This window comes from Cavenderia fasciculata (genome assembly GCF_000203815.1).
Source record: "Cavenderia fasciculata unplaced genomic scaffold Scf_Dfasci-F-a-11f03.f1-5, whole genome shotgun sequence".
Classification (NCBI taxonomy): domain Eukaryota; phylum Evosea; class Eumycetozoa; order Acytosteliales; family Cavenderiaceae; genus Cavenderia; species Cavenderia fasciculata.
In genome coordinates this window covers 765,801-789,689 of record NW_004457718.1, presented here as the reverse complement: position 1 = coordinate 789,689, position 23,889 = coordinate 765,801, and the positions used below count along the sequence as shown (strand labels likewise).

At 34.6% G+C, this 23,889-nt stretch overlaps 9 protein-coding genes across 9 annotated transcripts; 6 read left to right on the top strand and 3 right to left on the bottom strand.

The window, feature by feature from the left end:
* Nucleotides 1-476: 476 nt before the first annotated feature.
* Nucleotides 477-3,548, bottom strand: rft1 (RFT1 family protein; the record flags this gene model as incomplete). The annotated part of the gene is made up of 7 exons (XM_004357937.1): nt 477-524; nt 591-776; nt 879-1,148; nt 1,838-1,881; nt 1,910-1,933; nt 2,043-2,811; nt 2,901-3,548. The coding sequence occupies 7 exons, from the start codon at nt 3,546-3,548 to the stop codon at nt 477-479; spliced, it is 1,989 nt and encodes a 662-aa protein (XP_004357994.1).
* A 478-nt stretch (nt 3,549-4,026) lies between these two features.
* Nucleotides 4,027-6,378, top strand: DFA_00277 (uncharacterized protein; the record flags this gene model as incomplete). Its single annotated transcript, XM_004357936.1, has 3 exons — nt 4,027-4,048; nt 4,130-4,179; nt 4,345-6,378. The coding sequence occupies 3 exons, from the start codon at nt 4,027-4,029 to the stop codon at nt 6,376-6,378; spliced, it is 2,106 nt and encodes a 701-aa protein (XP_004357993.1).
* Nucleotides 6,379-6,576: 198 nt separating this feature from the next.
* Nucleotides 6,577-7,442, top strand: DFA_00276 (uncharacterized protein; the record flags this gene model as incomplete). The annotated part of the gene is made up of 3 exons (XM_004357935.1): nt 6,577-6,918; nt 6,993-7,167; nt 7,267-7,442. The coding sequence occupies 3 exons, from the start codon at nt 6,577-6,579 to the stop codon at nt 7,440-7,442; spliced, it is 693 nt and encodes a 230-aa protein (XP_004357992.1).
* A 128-nt stretch (nt 7,443-7,570) lies between these two features.
* Nucleotides 7,571-9,027, bottom strand: DFA_00275 (glycoside hydrolase family 7 protein; the record flags this gene model as incomplete). The annotated part of the gene is made up of 2 exons (XM_004357934.1): nt 7,571-8,344; nt 8,416-9,027. 2 exons carry the CDS (start codon nt 9,025-9,027, stop codon nt 7,571-7,573), a joined length of 1,386 nt encoding a protein of 461 aa, XP_004357991.1.
* A 704-nt stretch (nt 9,028-9,731) lies between these two features.
* Nucleotides 9,732-11,654, top strand: DFA_00274 (uncharacterized protein; the record flags this gene model as incomplete). Its single annotated transcript, XM_004357933.1, has 2 exons — nt 9,732-10,747; nt 10,964-11,654. 2 exons carry the CDS (start codon nt 9,732-9,734, stop codon nt 11,652-11,654), a joined length of 1,707 nt encoding a protein of 568 aa, XP_004357990.1.
* Nucleotides 11,655-11,886: 232 nt separating this feature from the next.
* Nucleotides 11,887-14,202, top strand: gfm1 (mitochondrial translation elongation factor G; the record flags this gene model as incomplete). Its single annotated transcript, XM_004357932.1, has 2 exons — nt 11,887-13,209; nt 13,294-14,202. 2 exons carry the CDS (start codon nt 11,887-11,889, stop codon nt 14,200-14,202), a joined length of 2,232 nt encoding a protein of 743 aa, XP_004357989.1.
* Nucleotides 14,203-14,278: 76 nt separating this feature from the next.
* DFA_00272 (uncharacterized protein) lies at nt 14,279-16,039 on the bottom strand (the record flags this gene model as incomplete). Its single annotated transcript, XM_004357931.1, has 1 exon — nt 14,279-16,039. The coding sequence occupies one exon, from the start codon at nt 16,037-16,039 to the stop codon at nt 14,279-14,281; it is 1,761 nt and encodes a 586-aa protein (XP_004357988.1).
* A 532-nt stretch (nt 16,040-16,571) lies between these two features.
* On the top strand, nt 16,572-19,654 carry DFA_00271 (uncharacterized protein; the record flags this gene model as incomplete). Its single annotated transcript, XM_004357930.1, has 3 exons — nt 16,572-16,896; nt 16,965-19,391; nt 19,503-19,654. The coding sequence occupies 3 exons, from the start codon at nt 16,572-16,574 to the stop codon at nt 19,652-19,654; spliced, it is 2,904 nt and encodes a 967-aa protein (XP_004357987.1).
* Nucleotides 19,655-19,882: 228 nt separating this feature from the next.
* Nucleotides 19,883-23,871, top strand: DFA_00270 (uncharacterized protein; the record flags this gene model as incomplete). Its single annotated transcript, XM_004357929.1, has 5 exons — nt 19,883-20,549; nt 20,630-23,071; nt 23,229-23,260; nt 23,436-23,675; nt 23,842-23,871. The coding sequence occupies 5 exons, from the start codon at nt 19,883-19,885 to the stop codon at nt 23,869-23,871; spliced, it is 3,411 nt and encodes a 1,136-aa protein (XP_004357986.1).
* Nucleotides 23,872-23,889: the final 18 nt, after the last annotated feature.

The following is a 23,889-nucleotide window of genomic DNA, read 5'->3' as shown; positions in this document are numbered from 1 at the left end:
TGTGTCATTTTTAAAAAATCAAGGTCTTGATATTTAGTATAATTAGATAAACTATACCCAATAAACCCATATATGGCCCGATAATCATTTGCGATTCCAAAGTGAATTCCGAGTGATATAATCAGGTAAAATTAAAATATCAAGATAATCAACCAACACTGGCATTTTCGATTTTAATCCTATAACATCTAACGATGATTTATTGTTATTGTTATTGTTATTGTTTTGTTGTTGGTCGTCTTAAAGTATACATTTTTTCTTTTCTTTTCTTTTGTTTTGTTGTTGTTATTGTTTTGATCGTTAAAACATATGATGATATCCCCCTCTTTTGATTAAACTATTGAATGATCCCATTTTTAAATAATATAATAATAATGTGTTGTGGTTTGATTGGTTTGATTGGTTGATTGGTTGCTATACGTTTGTTGTTGTTGTTGTCGTAGTCTCATGAGAAAATCTAGCAAAATGCTCTAACCTTAACCAATGACACCCAAATAATCTTCTCTAATCGATCCAATTGCAAACTAAAAATAGAAATAGATTGATTAATATTTCATATCATTATCGAACCAATCAGTCATATCACATACAATTTCGGTAGCGTCAACTCTTGTTCCTTTAATTTGAAGTCTAACTTCATCGTCTTTTGATATTTTTGAACCATCTTCAGATACAAAGCATGGATTAGCACTTTGTGCATCGAATTGCATGTCAGGTGGAATCAAATGAGTCGATACAAAAATAGTAAGTGGTCCTGCCTCTGCAAAGAATCCAAGCTAAATATCAAAATGTGGTGGTTAGTGTCGATTGTTGTCAGATGATAGATATATGTGTATATCTATTTCTCTTTTCTCTTCTATTCTTTGCTATATTCATACATTTGTAACTTTTGTAACTACAGCATCCATAACTTCACCTTTAAAAGGTTTAAAGATGATTGCTTTATATTTGACTTGGAACACTACATAGCCTGAACTCTCCAATACCTTTCCTTTTGATACAAAATCGACACTGGTAATGGTGATGATGAACCCATAACGTCCAGAACACGTTCCTTCCACCTCGCTATGTAATTGTTGTGTTGCAATCGTGAAAAGATTAGGTCCACAATGTTTAGGATGAATATGTAGATCCTTTTCTAATGTTAACTATATATTAATAGTAGATAGATAGATAGTAGATATATATGATAGATATGTATCATTATTAATCAACTAGTTCAACTTGATGTATAGATTATCATCATCATCATTATTATCGCAACCAATATCAATCATCATATGTTCCATCCATTCATTCTTCATATTTTGTTGTTGATTTCAATCGATGATGATGATGTATATTGCTGCTGCTGCTGCTGCTGATGCTGTGGTTGTTAATGTGTTATTCTCTTACATGAAAGAACATTATTGCAATATGAATTAATTAATTAATTAACTAACTAATCATTCTGATGCTGAGGAACCTCATTTTGATGATGATCACCAAGTTTTTTTGAATTTTTTTTGTTTATTGTGCTGTGAACAATCAACGAGATTTTAATCAACGGATCATTCTTTATTCATTATTCATTTATTTATTTATTGAATCATGATGAAAATGATAATTACAAGTTAATGGATGATCAATCAATTGCCTTTTGATTTCAAGACACGTTTAAATTCTCTAAATGTATTGGCCTCTGTTAGATAGAGGGCGATGATGATGGTGCCAAAACAGACGCATCCGACGCCAATGTGAATAATGAGGTGGTTGAAAGAGGAGGGGTTGGGAATATAGATGAAATGGTTGGATGCCATCGTGACGACAAACGATGCAATGTAGAGTGCCAACACACTCTTTCGAGGCAACATATGGTACATTGAAAAATCTTTAACATCACTAAAGAAATAATATGTAAAATAAATACTATATAATATTCTTAATAACATATCTAAAAAAGAATATAATCAAGGTTAAATTAATTAAAAAATAAAGGGATGGGATAGTTAGTTAGAATGGTTGATATTTGATTGATATTGAATATTGAATTGATCTCATACTAGCAACACCAGCTAAAATAATACCAATGGTACCCCATAATAAAGAGAATAGGGCGGTACATGAGAGATAGACTATACTGATGACGATGAGTACCCAGTTGAGACGACGGAGTTGGTCGCTCTTTGACACACTCTGTACAAATGCCTCAGAGACACCATTCAACGCCATAAAAGAGACGTAGACACAATAGATACCCATTACGAGGGCAGCATTGGTAGCATCGAATTTACCACGATACAAGATATGGAGGAGTGCGCCAGCATAGAATGGACCAAAACACATAAATGTCAATCCGATGATAATCATCATTTTCATGAGCAGCGTCAGTACACGGTGTCCAGTATCCCAGTCTTGACGATTAGCAAATAATTTGGGGAACATGGCGAAACAAGATTCTTCAATAGGTTGTAAAAAGAATCTAGCTACCAATGACCCCAGATTAGATACGACCGAGAAGATACCTTGACTAACTAGATCAACCGAGTTGGTGTACATAACCATCTTTTCACCCTCTGTCAATAGTAACTTTTGGATTGATTGCCATGTATACATGGCTGTCATATACCATAACTCTGATCCAACCAATACATTGATACCACTGAATCTAGGGAGTAACTGACTCACACTAGTTATGGTTACTTGTCCAGCTGTATCTCCTCCTTTTCCACGATTGCTACGAATAATAGATAAGATGAAATTACCATAATATCCAACTATTAAAACGACTGAATATACAACTTGAGCATATCCAAATCCTTTTAATCCCATCTACAAATACACATTGTTAACAATCGTTACATTAGTATACACTATTCTTCTCTTATTATTAATATATATATATTATTTATACTACATACATTATGCATTACAACAAAATAATAGGTTGATACACCTTTGAGGAATAGAGCACCACCTTCGACGATGGTACGAACTTTGAAGAGTAACATGTTTTGTGTTAGGATGTAGACGGGTTCACTCATCAATTCCATGAATGATGCTAGAACGAATATGTGTAGTCCGGTTTGATAGTGTTCAATGCCGGCCTTGTCACCCATCTTACTATCGAAAAAGTGGTATGTAAGATACGAGATGACTATACCAACTGGGATAACCACCCAACTAAGGTTGACTAGTCTTGCCAATTGTTGGTTGTCTCCGCCAGACTTTGATTGAGTCAAGTCGACACGTATACAAGTACGACGAATAGCTTCACGCGATAAAAAGAGAATGATGGAAGCTACCAATTGATACTCGATTGCAAAGATACCATAGATACCAGTATCCACTGCTGTCACCATCAACGTATTCAACACAAATGTCAATATACGACTACCAACTTGTAATCCAATCAAATAGAATGCTCCAACAATACTATTCTGTAGTACCGATGATGAACTTCTCTCTTTCTCCTCTTCTCCTCCTCCTTCTTGTTGTACAACACCATCATCGCTGTTGTTCTTCTTCTTCTTTGTAGTACTTATATCACCTCCTCCATTTCTCTTCATCTTTTAAAGATCTATCTATAATATATATCTATATTGGTGTGTGTTGAGAGATAAAGACACAAATATTTGAAAATGAACTTCCAACTATGGTTATTCAAAATTAATTCGCGCCCATATTCTTTTCACAGTGTGTGGGTAAGGGGAAACCAAAGATTGAATGCGATCGTGAAAAGTTTTAGAGTACTCTGTTTGTTTTAAACAAAGATAGAAAGTAGAAAGTAGAGATAGTAATAGAGTATTGCTTCTTTACTCATATACGTATATTTATACTTTTATATATATATATAGATAGTAGTTGATTGATGTAGTGTGTTTGGTAGATACTACAATAAACGAGAGACAAGAGAGACAAGAAGAGATGGGCGAAGAATATCAGAAACTAAAGGCTCATATTATGACCAACAAAGATAACTTCTTTAGAGTGTTTGACCTACCTTACAACTGCACTGCAGATGAGGTTAAAAAGAAGTTTAGAACAATGGCAAAGACTGTTCATCCTGGTATGCATTCATATTGATATAATGTATAGTATACATTATTATAAATCAAAACTAAACATTCTCTATTTGCAATCTCAATAGATAAATCAAGCGAAGATCATCTTGTATTTCAAGTACTCAATGAAGCAAAGGTATAGTAGTCATAGTCAATATATATGGTCGATGATTGAAACTAACTAACTTGATTGATTCATTAAATTGGTTGATTGATTGGTTGATTATTTATTTAAATTGGATGTGCATATATAAAGATTGCATTGATAGACGACCATACACGTAAAACATATTTAACAAAGTTGAAAACGGCGCAGTTCCAAATGAATGAAATATTGCGTAATAATAATAATGTGTCGACACCATCTCATCCTCCTCCTCCTCCTGCTGCTGCTGCTGCTACTACCACTCATCATACTTATCATACTCAACCTTTGATGGCAAAGAGGAAAGCATCTCCTGCTAGTAAAAAGACTGCTGCTGCTGCTGCAACACCTGCACCTACACCTACACCTACACCTAAACCACCAACTCAACAACCACCATATAATACAACATCAACTACGACGACACCCACTAACCCTAATTTTACACAAACACCTCTTTATGCTCACTCACCAATGAGTCGATTCGTTTTCAAGATACCGACCAAGGAAGAAGCTGCAAAGGAGCAATTGGCAAAGGAAAAAGCAGAGGAAAAGGCAAGAGAGGATAGAGAGAGAGCCGAGAGGATCAGAGCTCAGAAAGCAAAGCTTGAAGAGGAGCAACGAGACCGAGAAAGATTGGAAAAAGAACAAGCTTTGAGAAGGTTGGAAAAAGAGAAAAGAGAAAAGGAACAAGAAGAAGAGGAAGCAGAGAGAAAGGAAAAAGAGAAAAGGGAAAAGGAAAAGGAAGAGGAGAAAAAGGGTAGAAATTTATATAAAGATTTCTATCAAGCTGGTCATGACGTTGATGATGATGATGGTTTAGACAAGATGAACACTGGAAATGAAGAGGATAATGAAAAAGAGGAGAAGGACAAAGAGGAGGAGAAAGAGGAAGAACATCAAAATGGTTCTTCTACCAAAAATCACAAGAGAAAGAAAATATCAATCACAAGCGACAATAGTAGTAGTAGTGTAACAAGTAGTGTAAAAAAGACAAGAAATAGTATTAATAATAACAAAGACAAAGACAAATCTAATGGTAGTGGTAATGACAAGAAACCTTTAAAAAGAAAACAATCTCAAGATAGTAGTGATGAAGATGAAGATGAAAGAGAAAAGGAAACACCAACTAAAAGAAAGTCAAAGGAAAATAATAATAATAATAATGATACAGCTTCCAACAAATATAAAAGTGTGGATAGCGACGTAGAATTACAACCATTGAAAAAGAAAAAAACAAAGTCACCATCACCACCACCATCACAATATATAGACATTGATGGAGGTGATGATGTAGTCATTAAAATCACACAAGAATTTGATGATGAGGATTTCTACTCTTCGTCTCCATCCACTTCTAAAAACTATACCACTGTCGACTATAGTCCTCTAAAATATTCTTCCTCCTCTTCTTCTTCAACTGGACGATCAAAAGAAAAGGAAGATAAAATGGATATCGATGATGATGATGAAAATGAAAAAGAAAAAGAAAAAGAAAAGGAACATCTAAAAAAGATGAAGAAAAGACAAGAGGAGGAGGAGGAAGAGGAACAAAAAGAATTAAAAAAGAAGAAAATGAAGAAAAAGGAATCAGACTACGAGACAGAAGATGATGATGAAGTTACCAAACCCATCAAAAAGAAAAAGTTGAATGAAACCACTTTTGAAAAGACCAAGATATCTTCACCACATACAATTACTCGATCGGCGACAAAGAGGAAAATAGAATTGAAAAAGAAACAACAACAACAACAACAACAAGAGCATGATGATAATGATGAAAGTTCTAGCGATAATGAAAATAATAAGAAGAAATCACTAGAAAAAGAGAAAAAGAGAAAGGCAACAACAACAACAACAACTAGAAGGGTAGTACCAACAACGAAAAATAATAATAATAATAATAATAATAATAATAATAATAATAATAATAATAATAATAATAATAATAATAATAATAATAATAACAAAAAGAAAAAGATAGTAGATACATTCAAGTTTGAATCAGATCCAACCGATTACGATGTAGAAAAGATATTGGCGTCGAGAAAACGGTATGGTCGTACACAATACCTCGTCAAATGGAAAGGATACAGTCAACAAGAATCCACTTGGGAGGATGAAAAAAATTGTAATTGTGATGATTTGATTAAAGAATTCAAGCAGGACAGTTCCAAGGCCACTAGCTAAATTAATAATTAATTAATATTTAATATTTAAATAAACTTTTAAAAACTAAAACTAAATAATATTATTATTATTATTTTCTACTCTAAATATACTGTTTCCGAAAAAAATTGATTTTGAAAATGAAATGCGATTTTAAGTTCTTTGTTTTGATCATTCACAGTAGTTTTTATTAGTACATAACAAACAAACAAACAGAGAATGACAGATGATAAAGATATTAAGAATGAATTATTACAAAGCTTTCAAGGTGATGAATTAGCAGAGAGAAAGAAAAAGTTGGAAAAGGAGATAGCAGAGATTGACAAGGTCATTAAAGGAGGTAAACTTGGTAAAGAGAAACACCAAGATTGGTATGAAAAGTATCCTGCTTTTGATAGTTTACTTGCACATCCAGACTTTCATCTATGGAGGAATTATACAATGTTGATGGGCTTTGCTGGTTTGGGTGTTGGTGGTATCATTGGTTATAGAGATGGTCTTGATATCATTCGTGATCAATTAAAGAAAGCTTCATATAATCCTTTATCTGGTCCTTCAGAGGTAAGAGAAAGAAATGAAATGAAAGATAGATAGATAGATCAGTTTTTAACAAAATGTATTGTATTGCCGTTTAGTTTGGAATGAACTCAAGAAGAATCATTGGACAAAATGTAGTTAGAGGTGCATTAATATATAGTTATCGATTGTCATTGTATACATCTATATTCTTGGGAACTGATTTAGCTATAAAAAATAATGTTACTGGTGATCAACCATTGATATCTAGAACCATTGCTGGTTCTGTAGTTGGTTTATTGGCTGGATATCATACACGTGCGTATCAATCACAACAAATGATAGTATAATACTCATAAATCTTACTCACTCACTTTTATTCATCACAAACAGGAGGTAGAGCAGGACCAAGTAGTATTGGATTAGGGTGTGTGGTTGGAACTGCAACTGGCATGTTATCAGGCATTTTAGTTTACTTGACTAATCCAACAACAAAAAATAATAATACAAACAATAATACAACTACAACTACACCTTCAACTACAAATCAACCAACTTCACAGAGTTAATAATAAATATTATTAATAATAATAACTATATACAACTATAAACAACATACAACAAGTACTACTACTTCAAATTTAAATTGGATAATGAATAATCATTATAGAATGGTGATTTATTTAGATGATTTAGATTACTTTGTTGATTTGTTCTTAAAAGTAGAATTAATTGGACCAACTTTAATATTTGAATAGATGACATAGGCATCTGCATCGGTGGATTCAACGGTTGTTGGGACACCAGAAGTGGTTGAACAAGGGCCACGAGAAACACCTGGTTTGTCGATAGAGGCAGTGACGGGGAACGAACTATCAAGCCACAACATGTCAGAGAAATAGTCATCCCAAAGAGAAAGTACGAGAACCATACCTTGCTTGAGTGCTTTGCCCATGCCTGCAAGACCACCGTGCTTGGAGAAAGAGTCTGGGTCACCAAACACATCCTTTTGGGTGGTACAAAAGTCAGTTGTAATCTCGTTGCCAGTGACACCTGGAATGGTTGATACCGATTGACTGATAACTTGACCATTTTGGACATACAATCTCTTGATTGCCGATAGTGTTCCCGTCTCGGTACCATCATCTGTAACAAACTGAGTGACGACTGTGAAAACAGATTTGGTGTCTACATCTAGACCTGGACCAAAGAATGTCTTGTTACCCATACGGTATGGATTGAAATCACAACCATCTGGATCACAAATCGATGCATATCTGTTGGATGATGCACTACCTCCACAGTCATCTTCCTCACACATGCTCTGGCTCGATGTGTCACATGGATGTGGTGTCAAAGCATTGGCCATATTGTTGGCTTCCCATAAATCCATCTCTGCACAACAACTACCATGTTTACCAGCTCCAGTATTTGGATTATTTGGTGATGGTACCCATCCTTCACTATTTGCCTAAAAAAAGAAAAGAAAAAAAAAGAATAAGTATTTTAAATATTTTTAATTAATTCATTTTAGATACATACTTGACCAGAAATGAATTTAAGGTCTCTTGGACATTGAGCATCACAATAACCAGTACCATATTTGGCACCGGCAGAGTTGGAGGGGAAACGAGTCATACCTCCATCTTGGTCCATAGAGACGAGATAGAGAGCACCGTTTAGACCACAATCCAACTTGCTGACATCGACATCAAAGCTAAACTCTTGGTTGAGTAGTTGGAATAGTTGGTAGTTGGTTTCATTGGCCATGAGGAAGAGACGTGACCCGATGTTCTTGCCTTGACTCTGGGTGATAAAGTCGAGACGGACAGAATCTTGGTTGGTGGTGACACCATAGACACTCTCATAGTTGGCACCTTCCAGGGAACAGTTTTGGGCACACGATATGTCGTCGGGGCAAATGGTTGGATTCCATGTGTTGCCAGTGTAGCAGTTGGTACCTTGGTCGGAATGAACCCATCGCCAATTAGCATCGATTACAATCTCTCCCTGTACTGTATTACATTGTCCATTGGCATCACATTGTTGCCAAGTAATAGGTGGGTGAACTTCTGGACTCAATTTACCAGCCTTTTGTGAGATTGTTAGATTTGTTAAATATAACAAAAATGTGATTAATATTATTATTTTCATTGTATATATGTAGTATAGGTAGAATAGGTATAGTATAGTATTGTATAATAATAATAATAACGATGAATGATTTAAACCTTTTGGACCCACCCACTAAAAGGACCAAAAAAAAAAATGGAAAATAGAATAGAATATTTTTGGACCAAAAATAATTTTAAAAACCAAAATATTTTGATTGACCAACCAAAAATTGATTTACCAAAAAGTGTGCTAGTCAGCCATTCACTCTTTAACCAACTGACAATGATAATGATAAATCTCTATAGACACAACTTGAAAGTAGGGTTCTGTACCACCCCCCAACCAATCAATAGATTAAAATAATAATAATAATCTTCTTGTTTTTTACAAAAGTTGGAAACCAATGTCTATTCTCTTAAATCCAAAAAAGAGGAAGTAATCAGACGTCCGTGGGAATTTCCAATCTATCAATCATTGGTCAGTCTACCAACTCTCAGTCCCCCAGTTATTTGAGATTGATTTCAGGGTATAGTCCCAACACAATTCCAAAAATAGATCTATTTTTGAAAATGTAGAAATAAAATAAATAAATAAATAAATATCTCTTTATATATTTAATCTAACAAAATATCTATCCATCTTTATGAAAATATCCTAAGTAAGGAGGGGGTACCCTTAAAAAAAATAATGTTTTTTGTTTTTTTTGATCATCAAAAGAAGGGTGCATAGAAATAATAATAATAATGTGTAATAATGATAAAACATATAGTAGTTTAAAATGTATTATAAATAATAATTTATTGAGACATAGAATATTTAGAGAGGTTCAATTCATACATAGTCACTTATCAACGTTGAAGAAGGAAATAACAGATAGAGCGCAAGCAGAGGAGAAGAGCAACAACCAATTCAGCTCAATCTTTTTCAAGAAAAGAGATAGAGTTGTAATGAGATACAAATGGGTCGATATTATAAAGGATATCAGACTATTGACTTTGTTTAAATGTTGGGAGTACGTTAAAACAAAGTTCATCTTCGAACAAGAAGAAAAGTACAAGAGAGACTTTGCAGAGGTCAGAGGATTCGTAATTCCTGATTTAAAGAGAATCATAAAGTATGCTTCAAGAGATCGTAGAATGGATGTTATTGAAACCATCTATACTCGATATAAAAGTATTCATCATGAAGTCACCTACTACATCCTCCACTATGCTTCATTGTATGATATCAAGAATCAAAGAGACTATATTATTACAACACACAACAACATCAATGAAAGAATATTAGATTCAGTCATACAACATTATCATTCAGATTGTCCTCATATTGATTCGGAAGATGAAGAGTATCCTTTTGAAGAGTCGTTCTCTGACTTGTCGTTTAAACAACAAGATACATTTACAACATTTCGTTATGATCCAGATGGACATCGATGGAATATAGATGAAAACGTGGAATTAAAGGATGGTATTACATTCGAGAATGTTGAAGGGTATTTGAGAAAGGCACTTGGAAACAACAACTTGGCAATGACACAACAACTCTTTTCACATTCGTTGGGTCTCGCTCTTAACCCATCGGTTATTTTACGTACCACTATTGACAATCTTGCTTGGATGACATTGGATGTATTCAAGATAGCCTTTATCGATGGTGGTCTAAAGACATCGTTGTTGGGTACAAAAGATAATTGTTTGTCGATTTTGGAAGAGTGTATCAAAAACAAAACCAACTCTAATGATACCAATCAAATCTTTTGGTATGTTGTTGGTGAGTGTGATCCCAACGATGATGATGATGGTGGTGGTGATGTAAACCTATTCCACCAATGCAAGAGCTTGTTGTATTTCTGTATCAACTTTAATCATCTTGAAATGTTGATTCAAATTATCCAACATATCAACCGAAACACCAACACCACCAATCATCTACAACCATTACCCAATTGGTACTATGAAGAGGAACCATTTTATAGTTTGGATAAATCACTAAAGAGACTATTGGAGAAACAAATATCACATTTTAAATCATTTGAAATGTTAAAGTTTATTCTAGACAATAATCCTGATTTTAAATTGGATTATTCATCGTATGGGTATACTCAACAAGACGTCTTTAATCTATTTGTCAGTCACAAAAGATCAAGACTTCTTCCACAAGTAGTTAGATATCTAGAATCAAAAGGTATTATTTCATCGATTCGAGACGTCGATTATAACCTACTCACGGTTTATCTACAACCAAGGTTACCGGTAGATTCACCCGACCCCGTTCACATTGATTTAGATTTTATCATTCATCTTGTTGAATGTGGTCATTTACCAACTGAAGCACTCTACCAACAATGTATAGAACATGGTAATATAATGGATGTAACAAGGTACTTGGCATTTAATGGTAAATGTAAATTAGTTGTCATCAAGGACATGGTCACTTGTACAATGTCTCTTGTTAGACCACACATTTTAGAATTAGTTATTTCGGTTCATGGTCTAGATACAATTGCTCCAACCATCATTTCAAAACTCAAAGACAGAAATCAAGATATCTTCAACAACAATCCAAATCAACCAATCCTAAATCCCGCTTCAATTGATCCATTTGATTTATCTCTATATTACATCAACTCACTTTTATTTAAATATAATATAACTATTAAAAAATAATAATAATAATAATAATAAATGAATAAATCAACTAATTAATCCCAATTTAGGTTTGCTTGCAAAAAAAAAAAAAAAAAAAAAAAAAAAATCGTTCGTTTTTTTTTGTGATCAGATCTTTTTAACTCTTTACTGTGTTTCATTAAAACGAAGAAGTACATACACCCCCTTCTCCTTTACTTTCTATCTATCTATCTATCTATACTTGACTTAAGAGAGAGAGAGGAGAGAAGAGATGGCATCATTTTTAAGAGTATTTGCAAGTGGATCGAATGGTATAAAGTCACATGCCATCAAACAAGCATCAGTGTGTTTTAACGCACAAAATATCAAGCCAATGAGCCAATTCATGCGTGCATACTCGACCAACTCGATTAGCAATCTTCGTAACATTGGTATCTCTGCACACATTGACTCGGGCAAGACAACATTGACCGAACGTATTCTCTTTTACACTGGTCGTATCAAGGAGATTCACGATGTCAAGGGCAAGGATGGTGTCGGTGCCAAGATGGATTCTATGGATTTGGAACGTGAAAAGGGTATCACTATTCAATCAGCTGCCACCTATTGCAAGTGGAAGGAGAACCATGTCAACATTATCGATACACCAGGTCACGTTGATTTCACAATCGAAGTAGAACGTGCTCTTCGTGTGCTCGATGGTGCTGTTTTGGTCATGTGTGGTGTCTCTGGTGTACAAAGTCAAACCATTACAGTCGACAGACAAATGCGTCGTTACAACGTACCACGTCTCACATTCATCAACAAGTTGGATCGTGTTGGAGCTAACCCATGGAACGTTATCGACCAACTACGTCGTAAACTTCAACTCAACGCTGCCGCCGTTCAAATCCCCATCGGTCTCGAAGTCAATCTCGAGGGTGTAGTGGATCTCATCAAAGGAAAGGGTTTCCTCTTTGGAGAGAAGGGTAGTCAGATTCAAGAGGTTGATATCCCCGATTCGTTAATCCCACAATTCAACGAGAAGCGTATCGAACTCATTGAAACCGTTGCCAACGTCGACGACAAGCTTGGTGAGTGGATCATTGAGAACGACTTCCCCAACAACATGCCAGACGAAAAGACTCTAGGTGACGCCATCCGTCGTTGTACCGTCGCCCGAAAGTTTGTACCAGTCTTTATGGGATCGGCATTCAAGAACATTGGTGTCCAGCTCTTGCTTGACGGTGTCAACTCGTACCTCCCCAACCCATCGGAAAAGGCCAATATCGCACTCGACACTGCCAACAATGAGGCTGAAGTCGAGATGATCCCCGACCCCAAGAAGCCATTTGTCGGCTTGGCATTCAAGCTCGAAGAAGGCCGTTTCGGTCAACTTACATATATGAGAGTCTACCAAGGCACCCTCAAGCGTGGCGACGTCATCAAAAACGTCAACCTCAACAAGGTGCTCAAGGTTCCCAGACTCGTCAGAATGCACGCTGCCGATATGGAAGAAGTCTCTGAAGTCGGTCCAGGTGAAATCTGTGCCATGTTTGGTGTTGATTGTTATTCTGGTAATACTTTTACTCATCAAAATTTAAGTTATACAATGGTATGATTAGAAACAAATCAAATCAAATCAAAAAAAGAAAAGAAAAGATATATTCTAACATTCTATTTGTATGTTTGTTTCTAGACATCTATGCATGTACCAAATCCAGTAATGTCACTTTCAATTCAACCAAAGGGTAAAGATGGACAAAATAACTTTTCAAAGGCTTTGAGTAAATTCCAAAAGGAAGATCCAACTTTCAGAGTACAATCGGACCCAGACAGTGGAGAAATGATTATTTCAGGTATGGGTGAATTACATCTTGATATTTATGTCGAGCGTATGAAGCGTGAGTATGGAGTAGAGTGTATTGTTGGTAAGCCATTGGTCGCCTACAAGGAGACTATCCAACAACGTGGAGAGTACCAATACACACACAAGAAGCAGTCTGGAGGTCAAGGTCAATACGCCAAGATGTTGGGTTACATCGAACCAATGGGTGCCGATGAAACCGGTAATGAATTTGTCAACGATATCATTGGTAACGCTATTACACCAAACTTTATCGAAGCCTGTAAGAAGGGTTTCAACGACGCTGTCATCAACGGTCCATTGATCGGTCATCCAATCACTGGTGTTCGTTTCGTCGTCAATGACGGTGCCACTCATCCAGTCGATTCCTCTGAATTGGCTTTTAGAATTTGTGCCGTCAACTCTTTCAAGGAAGGTTTCAAGGTTGCCGATCCAATGATTCTCGAACCAATCATGAAGGTCGAAGTCCTCATCCCATCCGAATTCCAAGGCTCCGTAATCGGTGGTATCAATCGTCGTAAGGGTGCCATTTTCAACACCAACGCTCAAGGTGAAAACCTCATCATCGAGTGCGAAGTCCCACTCAACAATATGTTTGGTTACTCTACTGAACTCCGTTCTGCCACCCAAGGAAAGGGTGAATTCACCATGGAATACAGCAAGCATGCTTCAGTCTCTAAAGAACTCTACAATTCTTTAATTGAAGATTATCAAAAGAAAAGAAAGGAAGAAAATAAGTAAATAAATTAAAATATAAATATAAACATATCCCTTTAATTTAATTATTATTATTATTATTTACCTTTAATTGATTTATTTATTTCTGTTGAAATTCAATTAAAAGTATTTGATTTAATTTGAATTTAGATATACTGAAATTCATCAATTTATACATGGATGGTTGTAGGTCAAGGTAGTTGCGTAGTTGATCAAATAGTTGGTTGAGGACAGTTGTTATATTTGATCCTCCAGCAGCTGCAGCATTATTATTAATATTATCAAGTCTTGCTTGTTGTTGATTCATTAATATCATAAATCTAATTGTCATTATATTATTATTGGTAGTATAGTTATTATTATTATTATTATTATTATTATTATTATTATTATTATTGTTGTTGTTAAAATGTTGAGGAATGATATTAATTAATTTTATAATATCTTGTAAATTATTTACATTGGAATTGGAGATGAATGAAAGATGTTTGATGGTTTGATTTAATCGAATGGCTTGAAGTATAGAATCTGATATACCACATTGAATTGTGACAAGAGTCGAGGTGACCCGAAGATATTTCACTAGAGTTTGTTCGTATATATGTACATCGTGATCTAATTTAATCGTTTCCAATTGAGAGTTGGTAGTATCTATTTCAAGGTTGTCTAGTGACACTTGTTTTTGGAATAGTCCGCCGTAGTCTAGTCCTCCATTGTTGACGGTCATTTGGTAGATTCCAATCGATCGTAGTTTGGGGAATTTGATGGGCGCGGCATCACGAACCTTGCGCAAGTGTTGGATCGATGGATGTCGGTCGATGGCGTCAACCAGTCGATGGTCGAGTGCAAATGGGACAGACAATTTAGTCAGTGATGTGTTATCGGTGAGGAAACTGACTAAAGCCGATCGGTTGCTATTAAATTGTTTGGTATTCTTGTCGTGGATGATGTGGAGTGACTGTAGTTTACAAGTAGACGAGTTTGTCGAACCTGATCCAAGAGCACTGAGAAACATGTTCATCAAACGAATTGACAGACACAGGCGAGTCAGATTCGGTAGGTTGATGGAGAAGCTCTGTTGAAGTGTCTGTTTGGGGACGGTGGCACCACCACCGCCACCCAGGTCTGATATATCAAATATCTTTAGTAGATCCAACGAGTCGTATAATATCAACTTGAGTGATTTGATAGATGGCAACATCATACTTTTGATGATATCAATCGCCGATGATACGACTGACGAATCGACAATCTGCCATATCTCTAACTCTTCCAACGACTCTTTAATATTTGTCTCTAGTAGTGACTGCAACAGAGTTGCATGTAGACCGAGATGTGCAGACCTTAGTCTAAACGAGTACAAATGGTCAATATGCTTAATCAACTGTTGTGCCTGACTTGACAACGAGCATGCCATCGACGATGACGTAGTTTCATCGATAATCAATTCTCCAACATATTTTAATACATTATCTGATGTATATAATAAAGGCGATGTAGAGGATGAAGAAGAAGATGAAGAAGATAAAGATGATGTATTGGAAGATGAAACTTCAATATCATGTGCCAATGAATTCAACTGTGATTGATTTGTTATTAACTTGTTGATTGTGTTTAAGCTGCAGTACTGATTAGAGAGATGACTCAATAACTGACAATCTTGCTTTGCACGTGATGTTGTCGATGGTGGTACAAGGTCACATGTCGTGTTGAGACATCCAATCAACCGATGATACCTCTTGGAGACGAGAGACAATGATAGTTTAAATCTAAACTGTTGCGATGAATAAAAGCAATACGTTATAATCTTTGATACAACTACAGGATCTAATATCACTATTCTATTGACATCATCATTCATAATTAATTAATTATGATTATTATTATTATTGTTAATACTAAAAGTAAAAAAAATGTAATGTTACATGTAATTGTTTATTAATTTTTTTTTGCTCTGCTGATGGTCTATCGTTTTTAGTTTATGTAGTTCATCCATCTCTCCTTCTTACATAACATTATTTCTTAAACAAATAGCATCTATAGTTACTAGTAAACAACACAATGTAATGTTATTTAGCTTTGATACTATTTATGATGTTAGTAATTCAATCAATTTTACATTTCATTCATATAATTGTAATATATTTCAAATGAAACTTAGATAAGTTTTATTGTTCAAGACATTCTTTCTCACGCATCATATTCAATAGAGAGTGGAGCTAACAGTTAATTCCAAGAATACTTATTTTATAGTTGTGTGATGCATGTTTCCTTGTGCACTTATTTTTTATTTTATTTTATTTGATAATAAAATAATAATAAAACCTAAAGTAAATTGGAATTCCTAGAGACATCATCATTCATTATTATTGTTTGGACAGATAGATAATGAAATGAGACAACGAAAGAATACATTTCAATTTGCAAACAAGAATAATTATTCAAATAGTCTGACCACCACCAACAACAATAGTGATAGTAATAATAATAATGATGATGATGACAATGATGAAGATGACAATGAGGAAACAACAACAACTTCAACAACTACAAATACTGTAAATGTAGAGCATGTCACAAAAAGACAAAGAAAGAACAATGGAATGACTTTTAATTCAAATAATAATAATAACCCAGCAACAACTGTTATTGGTGGATCATATCAGTTTAATAATAACAACAAAAGAATTCATTTTGATGATGATGATGAAGAAAAGGGTAAATATCAATCAATGTACAGCCAATGATCAATGACTAACTCTTTCTTTCTTTTAAATTGACGATAGATAAAAGTAGAACGTCCTACAAAGAAGATGAATTAAAGAGTAAGCTCAAAAAAGATTTACTTGTCATTTGTGAAAGATTGGATATTAGAGCAACAATGAATCAAACCAAAGATACAATCGTCAAGAATATCATAAAGATACAAAATGATCGATTCCAATACAAAACCAAAATGATTGACAATAATCCTTTATGTAACTTCAACAAAGGATTACTTGAATATTCATTACCATGGCCAATCATCGGTAGAATACTCGATCTAGTTTGGACTGAATCATCTATTTGTACTTGTTACTATAGTCACAAATTCATTAATAGTATACAAACGCAATCCCCTTCGAATTACCAATTGTTTTATCACTTTCAAATGTGGCCAGTCTATCAACCATTGTTGGACATGTACAAAGAATCAAGAATGAAATGTCCAATGCACACATACCACTATTTGAACGATATCTATCCATCAATCAACATTGGAGGTCCGTTTGTTTGTTATAGTAACAATGACCGAAACCAATGGAGATACCAACTACTTGGTATATCTAAACGAGTCAACCAGTTTCTGTCATCCAAATACTTTAATAATGTTAGACTTGTATTCAACCAAGACCTTTGGGGACACATCAACAACCAATATTGTCCAATCAAGACGCCAAAACAACTTACAATCGTTCAAAGCTATGACTATCAAAACTTTGCCGGTCTCAATACTCTGACGTTTGCATCGGTTGCAAAGTTGACGATCAGTGAGGGCTTGTACATTCCCCCAGCCTATCACAAGGGTATGCAAGATATGTTCAGGAATATCACATCGCTGACTTTACGAGGTTACCTTAAAATGAGACCACAATTCCTAACCAAATTCAAGAATCTTACATCGATCAAAATAACTTGTGTACCAAGAAAAAGAAATCGACAAGAATTCTTGGACGTTCTTCAACCAGGTATTGTAAAGCTTATACTGCCTATTGCATGGTGTGCCGAACCAGCCACACTCTCAACCGATCTAGCCAACACAATTCAAGTCAGCAACATTATTCCACCATTGCAAATGCCAAACTTACACACCTTCCATATCCCCCCCACCACCCACTTCCCATCATACGACACGTCCTCCTCGTTTAATCACCCCAAAATTAAAAAGATAGTCAATCACAACTTTCCAACGTCAACATTCACCTCTCTTCCCCCTCCAACTGTTGAAACCTTAAAATTCGTTAGAGATCACTCCAATAATAATTTCAATACTGATATTTTTAGTGAATTGAACGTCAAACAACTCATGATACAGAGTCATTATGAAATATCAGATAAAACGATAAATGATTTTAAAAGATGTGGATATGAATATCACGGAACAATATTTAAAGCAACAAAAAGATGGCTAAATTTTATTAAAACAACAACACCAACACCAGATATAACAATTGAAACAACACCGCCAGAAATAATACAAGTACCCACCACATCAACAACAGTCAACAATTCAACACTTCCCAACTATTTAATCGAAAAGATTTTCAGATACTCTTGGAATAGTTATTATTGTACTTGCGAGATTGAAACAAATACATTAAATCCAAACCAATACCATTATCAAATAACAGATTATGTAAAACAAGCAAAAGAATTTGTCGTGGCCAAATCAATATGTCCAATACACAAATATATTTTACCAAGTTTTGGTACATATAGATATGAAAGTGTACTCAAACAAATCAATCAACGTCGATTTGGATTGACATTGACATGCAAAAGACTATTTGAATATATTTCAAATCGTCTTGTCAATCGAGTTGCATTCTCATATGAAGAATCTGAAATATCAAAATACCACCAACACTTTTCAAATCAATATTGTCTGATTGGTAAATCCATCAAAAGTCTCACCATTGATAGCTACCACAACTCGGGTGACCAAAGTTGGGAGTTTCTCGACCTCCACCACTATTCAAATGTACAACATTTTATGTATGAATCCTGCAATCCATACTTTTTTACAAACATTGGAAACTTTATCCAATCATTGTCTCGTTTGCAATTTATTACTTCATTGGATCTATCACATATGAAAATAGATCCAGGCAGTGCAAGTGCTCTTCATAAATTAAAAGATATACCACTTAGAAAACTATACTATTTTTATCCAGACAACCAATTTCTATTCAAACAACAACAACAACAACAACAACAAGATGACGATGATCCAAATAGATGGCGATTAACACAATCATTGGAAGCAGTATCAATCAACTCTTTTGATGTTATTTCAAAGTTGGATAGGTTACCTAAACTCAGACATTTAAGAATCATTATAGATAACTCCCCATATCCACAAAATGTCTCATTGACAGATCAACAAATTCAAACACAACTTCCATCCAACATCACCAAACTATCATTCAAGGATACCAATATTGCCCAAATCAGTAAATACAATGCACAGGTGAATGAATTGGTGTTGTTACCCAACATCAACCCTTCCCAACTTGACAACCAGTTTTTAACCTATGACAATATCCAAAAGATCTCTATTAAAGCAACCTACAGTACTTCCAACTACCAACGACCATTTATTCCTCATCAAAGTAACTTTGAATTCATTGGAACCTTTTACAGCAGTACTAGAATAACCAATGCACTCCATCATACATGGGTTTATCAAAGAAAGAAGGAATACAATATAAATTAATTGAAATAAATATATAATTCTTTTTTATTATGGTCTGAATGCATTAGCTTTGATATTATTTTTGATGTTTAGGTGGTTGCTTGTTTGTTTATACTGTACTTTAAACATGTTATAAAAAACAAAAGTATTATAATTTTATAATATTCTTATTACTTGGATTTTCAAAGATTTTCAGAATTACATTTTTTGTTGTTTCTCTATTGATAATACTACAAAGATGGACAGATAATGAGACAAAGAAAGAATACATTTCAATTTGCAAATAAGAACAATTCTAATAGTCTAACAACCACCACCAACAGTGATAGTAATAATAACGTCGCCGAGCATCATGTTACGAAAAGAAGAAAGAATAATGGATTGACTTTTAGTTTCTTGAATAATAATAACAACAACAACCTTATAGACTCAACAACTAATAATAATAATAGTGAAGATGAATACGATGAAGAAGATGGTGTCGAGAAAGCAACTATAACTATAAATAATGTAAATACTGATGTTACTAAAAGAAGAAAGAATAATGGGATGACCTTTAGTTACTTTAACAACAACAACAATATAGATTCAACAAATGATAATAATAACCATGATTATGATGACGGCGGTGACGATGTCATCTTGTTGGATAGACCAGCAACAACAAGTACATCTAATACTAAAAGAAGAAAGAATAATGGAATGACTTTTAATTACTTGAACAATATAGATTCAACAACCGTCATAGATAATGTAAATAATAATAATAATAATAATAATAATAATAATAATAATAATAATAATAATAATCAAACTGTTGTAGATACACATCAACAAAGAAAGAGATCATCGTATCAGTTTAATAATAACAACAAAAGAATTCATTTTGAAGATGATGTTGATGTTGAAGAAAAGGGTAAATATCAATTAGGACAAATATTACTACAAATGATCATCTTACTTATTCACTCTCACCTCTTTTATATTCTCTAAAAGTGACTCGAGATGAAAGAAGGTACAACAGAATTGAATTAAAGAGTAAAACTAAAAAAGATTTACTTGTCATTTGTGAAAGATTGGATATTGAAGGATCAATGAACCAAAACAAAGATACAATCATCAACAATATTCTAAAGATACAAAATGATCGATTTCAATACAAAACCAAAATGATTGACAATAATCCTCTGTATGATTATAACAAGGGAATGCTTGAATATTCATTACCATGGCCAATCATCGGTAGAATACTCGATCTAGTTTGGACTGAATCATCTATTTGTACTTGTTACTATAGTCATCAATTTGTTAGTAGTATAAGACCACAAGTGTCGACACAACTTGGTCACCTTCAAATGTGGCCAGTCTATCAACCATTGTTGGACATGTACAAAGAATCAAGAATGAAATGTCCAATGCACACATACCACTATTTGAATGGTTTGGAGCCATTGATCAACATTTCACACCCCTTTGTTTGTTATAGTACCATCGACCGAAACAAATGGAGATACCAACTACTTGGTATATCTAAACGAGTCAACCAGTTCCTGTCATCCAAGTCCTTTACCAACATTCGACTTGCATTCCAACAAGACCTTTGGGAGCACATCAACAATCAATATTGTCCAATCAAAGCACCCAAACAGCTTACAATCACCCAACACTACGCGTTTGCCAACTTTAACAATTTCAACACGTCGGTGCTTTCATCGGTCGAAAAGCTATCGATAGACAATGTCAGCATTCGACCACAGTATCTCAAGGGTCTCCAAAATCTATTCAAGAATATCAAATCGTTGACTTGGCGAGGCTATCTTAACCCAAAGTTCCACCTATCCAAATTCAAGAATCTTACATCGATCAATGTGGTCTATGCACAACATACAGGTCGACAAGAATTCTTGGACGTTCTTCATCCAGGTATTGTAAAGCTTTTACTGCCTGCTATATGGTGTACTGAACCAGTTACACTCTCTCCCAACCTAGCCAACACGATCCAAGTCAGCAACATTCATCCACCACAACAAATGCCAAACTTGCATACCTATCATCCCAACGCGTACACCTTTGCATCGTTTGATCACCCAAAAGTTACAAAGCTCGTGCAACACAGCCGTGGTGGTGAAGTGTTACCCTTTCCATTCACCGTCCCTCCAACTGTTGAAACAGTAAAATATTCTATCAACACTGGAGGAGTCAATATTCCAACCACACCATTTACTGGATTCAATGTCAAGAAGCTCATTATAACCAATTATTATGAAATAACAGAAAAGGTGATAAATGAATTTAAAACAATTGGATATGAATACATTGGTGCCATATTTAAAGCAACAAAAAGACAATTCCATTTCATTAAATCAACAACTACAACAACAGCAACAGAAGAGATTAAAATTGAAACTCCACCAATACAAATAGTTGTAGATCCCACCACCACAACCACAACAACCATCAACAATTCAACACTTCCCTACTATTTAGTCGAAAAGATTTTCAGATACTATTGGAATAGTTATTATTGTACTTGCGAGATTGAAACATGTACGGTAAATCAAAATCATTACCAATACTATAATCACCAAACATCATCAGATTATATCAAAAAAGCAAAAGAATTCGCCTTGGCCAAATCAATATGTCCAATACACAAGGATCAGTTGCCAAGTTTTGGTACATATAGAAATGAAAATATGCTCAAACAAATCAATCAACGTCGATTTAGATTGTCATTGACATGCAAAAGATTATTTGAATATATTTCAAATCGTCTTGTCAATCGAGTTGCATTCTCATCCCTAGGATCTGAAGAATCTGAAATGTCAACATACCATAAACACTTTTCAAATCGATATTGTCTGATTGGTAAATCCATCAAAAGTCTCACCATTGATAGCTACCACAACGCTGGTCACCAAAATTGGGAGTTTCTCGACCTCCATCACTACTCAAATGTACAACGTTTAATGTTTGAGCCGTCTATGCTCACTCCACAGTTTGTCACAAACGTTGGAAATCTTATCCAAAAGCTGTCAACTCGCTTGCAATTTATTACTTCATTGGATCTATCATATTGGAGACTAGATCCAGATAGTGGAAGCGTTATTCATAAATTAAAAGATATACCACTTAGAAAACTATACTATGTCTATCCAGACAACCAATTTCTATTCAAAGATCTAAATGATAAAGAGGGTGAGGAAGACGATCCAAATAGATGGCCATTAACACAATCATTGGAAGCAGTATCAATCAACTCATTTGATGCCATTCCAAAGTTGGATAGATTACCAAAACTCAGACATTTAAGAATTATTTCAGACACCCTTCCAACATATCCACATTACGCCCCTTTGACAGATCAACAAATTCAAACACAACTTCCATCCAACATCACCAAACTATCATTCACTGACACCAATATTGCGCAAATCAGTAAATACAATGCACAGGTGAATGAATTGGTGTTTTTACCCAACCCATCCCAACCTGACGACCAATCATATTTAACTTATGACAATGTCCAAAAGATCTCTGTCAGACGAACCACCCAACCTCCCAACTACCAACGACCATTTATTTCACATCAAAGTAACTTTCGATTCATTGGAACCTTTTACAGCAGTACTAGAAAAACCATTGCGCTGCATCATAAATGGGTTTATCAAAGAAAGAAGGAATAATATTTTATTTATTATTATTTCTTTCTCCCCACAATTTATAAAAAGTGATTGAGGGAAGACCTTCTTTATTATTATTTTTTTTTATTACCCACTTTATTATTATTCTTTTTTGACAGATTATGAGAGAAAGAATAATGAATACATTTCAATTTGCCAATAATTCTAATAGTCTGACCACCCAAAATGATCATGATGGCAATGATGATGACAATGATGAAGATGACAATGAGGAAACAACAACAACAAGCACAAAGACAATAAACGCCGCCGAGCATCATGTTACTAAAAGAAGAAAGAATAATGGAATAACTTTTAATTACTTGAACAACATAGATCCAACAACCTTAATCGATAATGTAAATAATAATATTAGTAACGATGACGGCAGTCGCAACTGATCAACAAAGAAAGAGATCATCGTATCAGTTTAATATATTACTAACACATTGATCAATAGCTTCCAATTCTGCGCAGTTTATTGTCTGCAACCACGTTGATCTACTGCTAAACTCAATATTAGAGTCAGAGGAGGAGGACGTTGAAGGAATATAAATACCAAAACTAGATTTA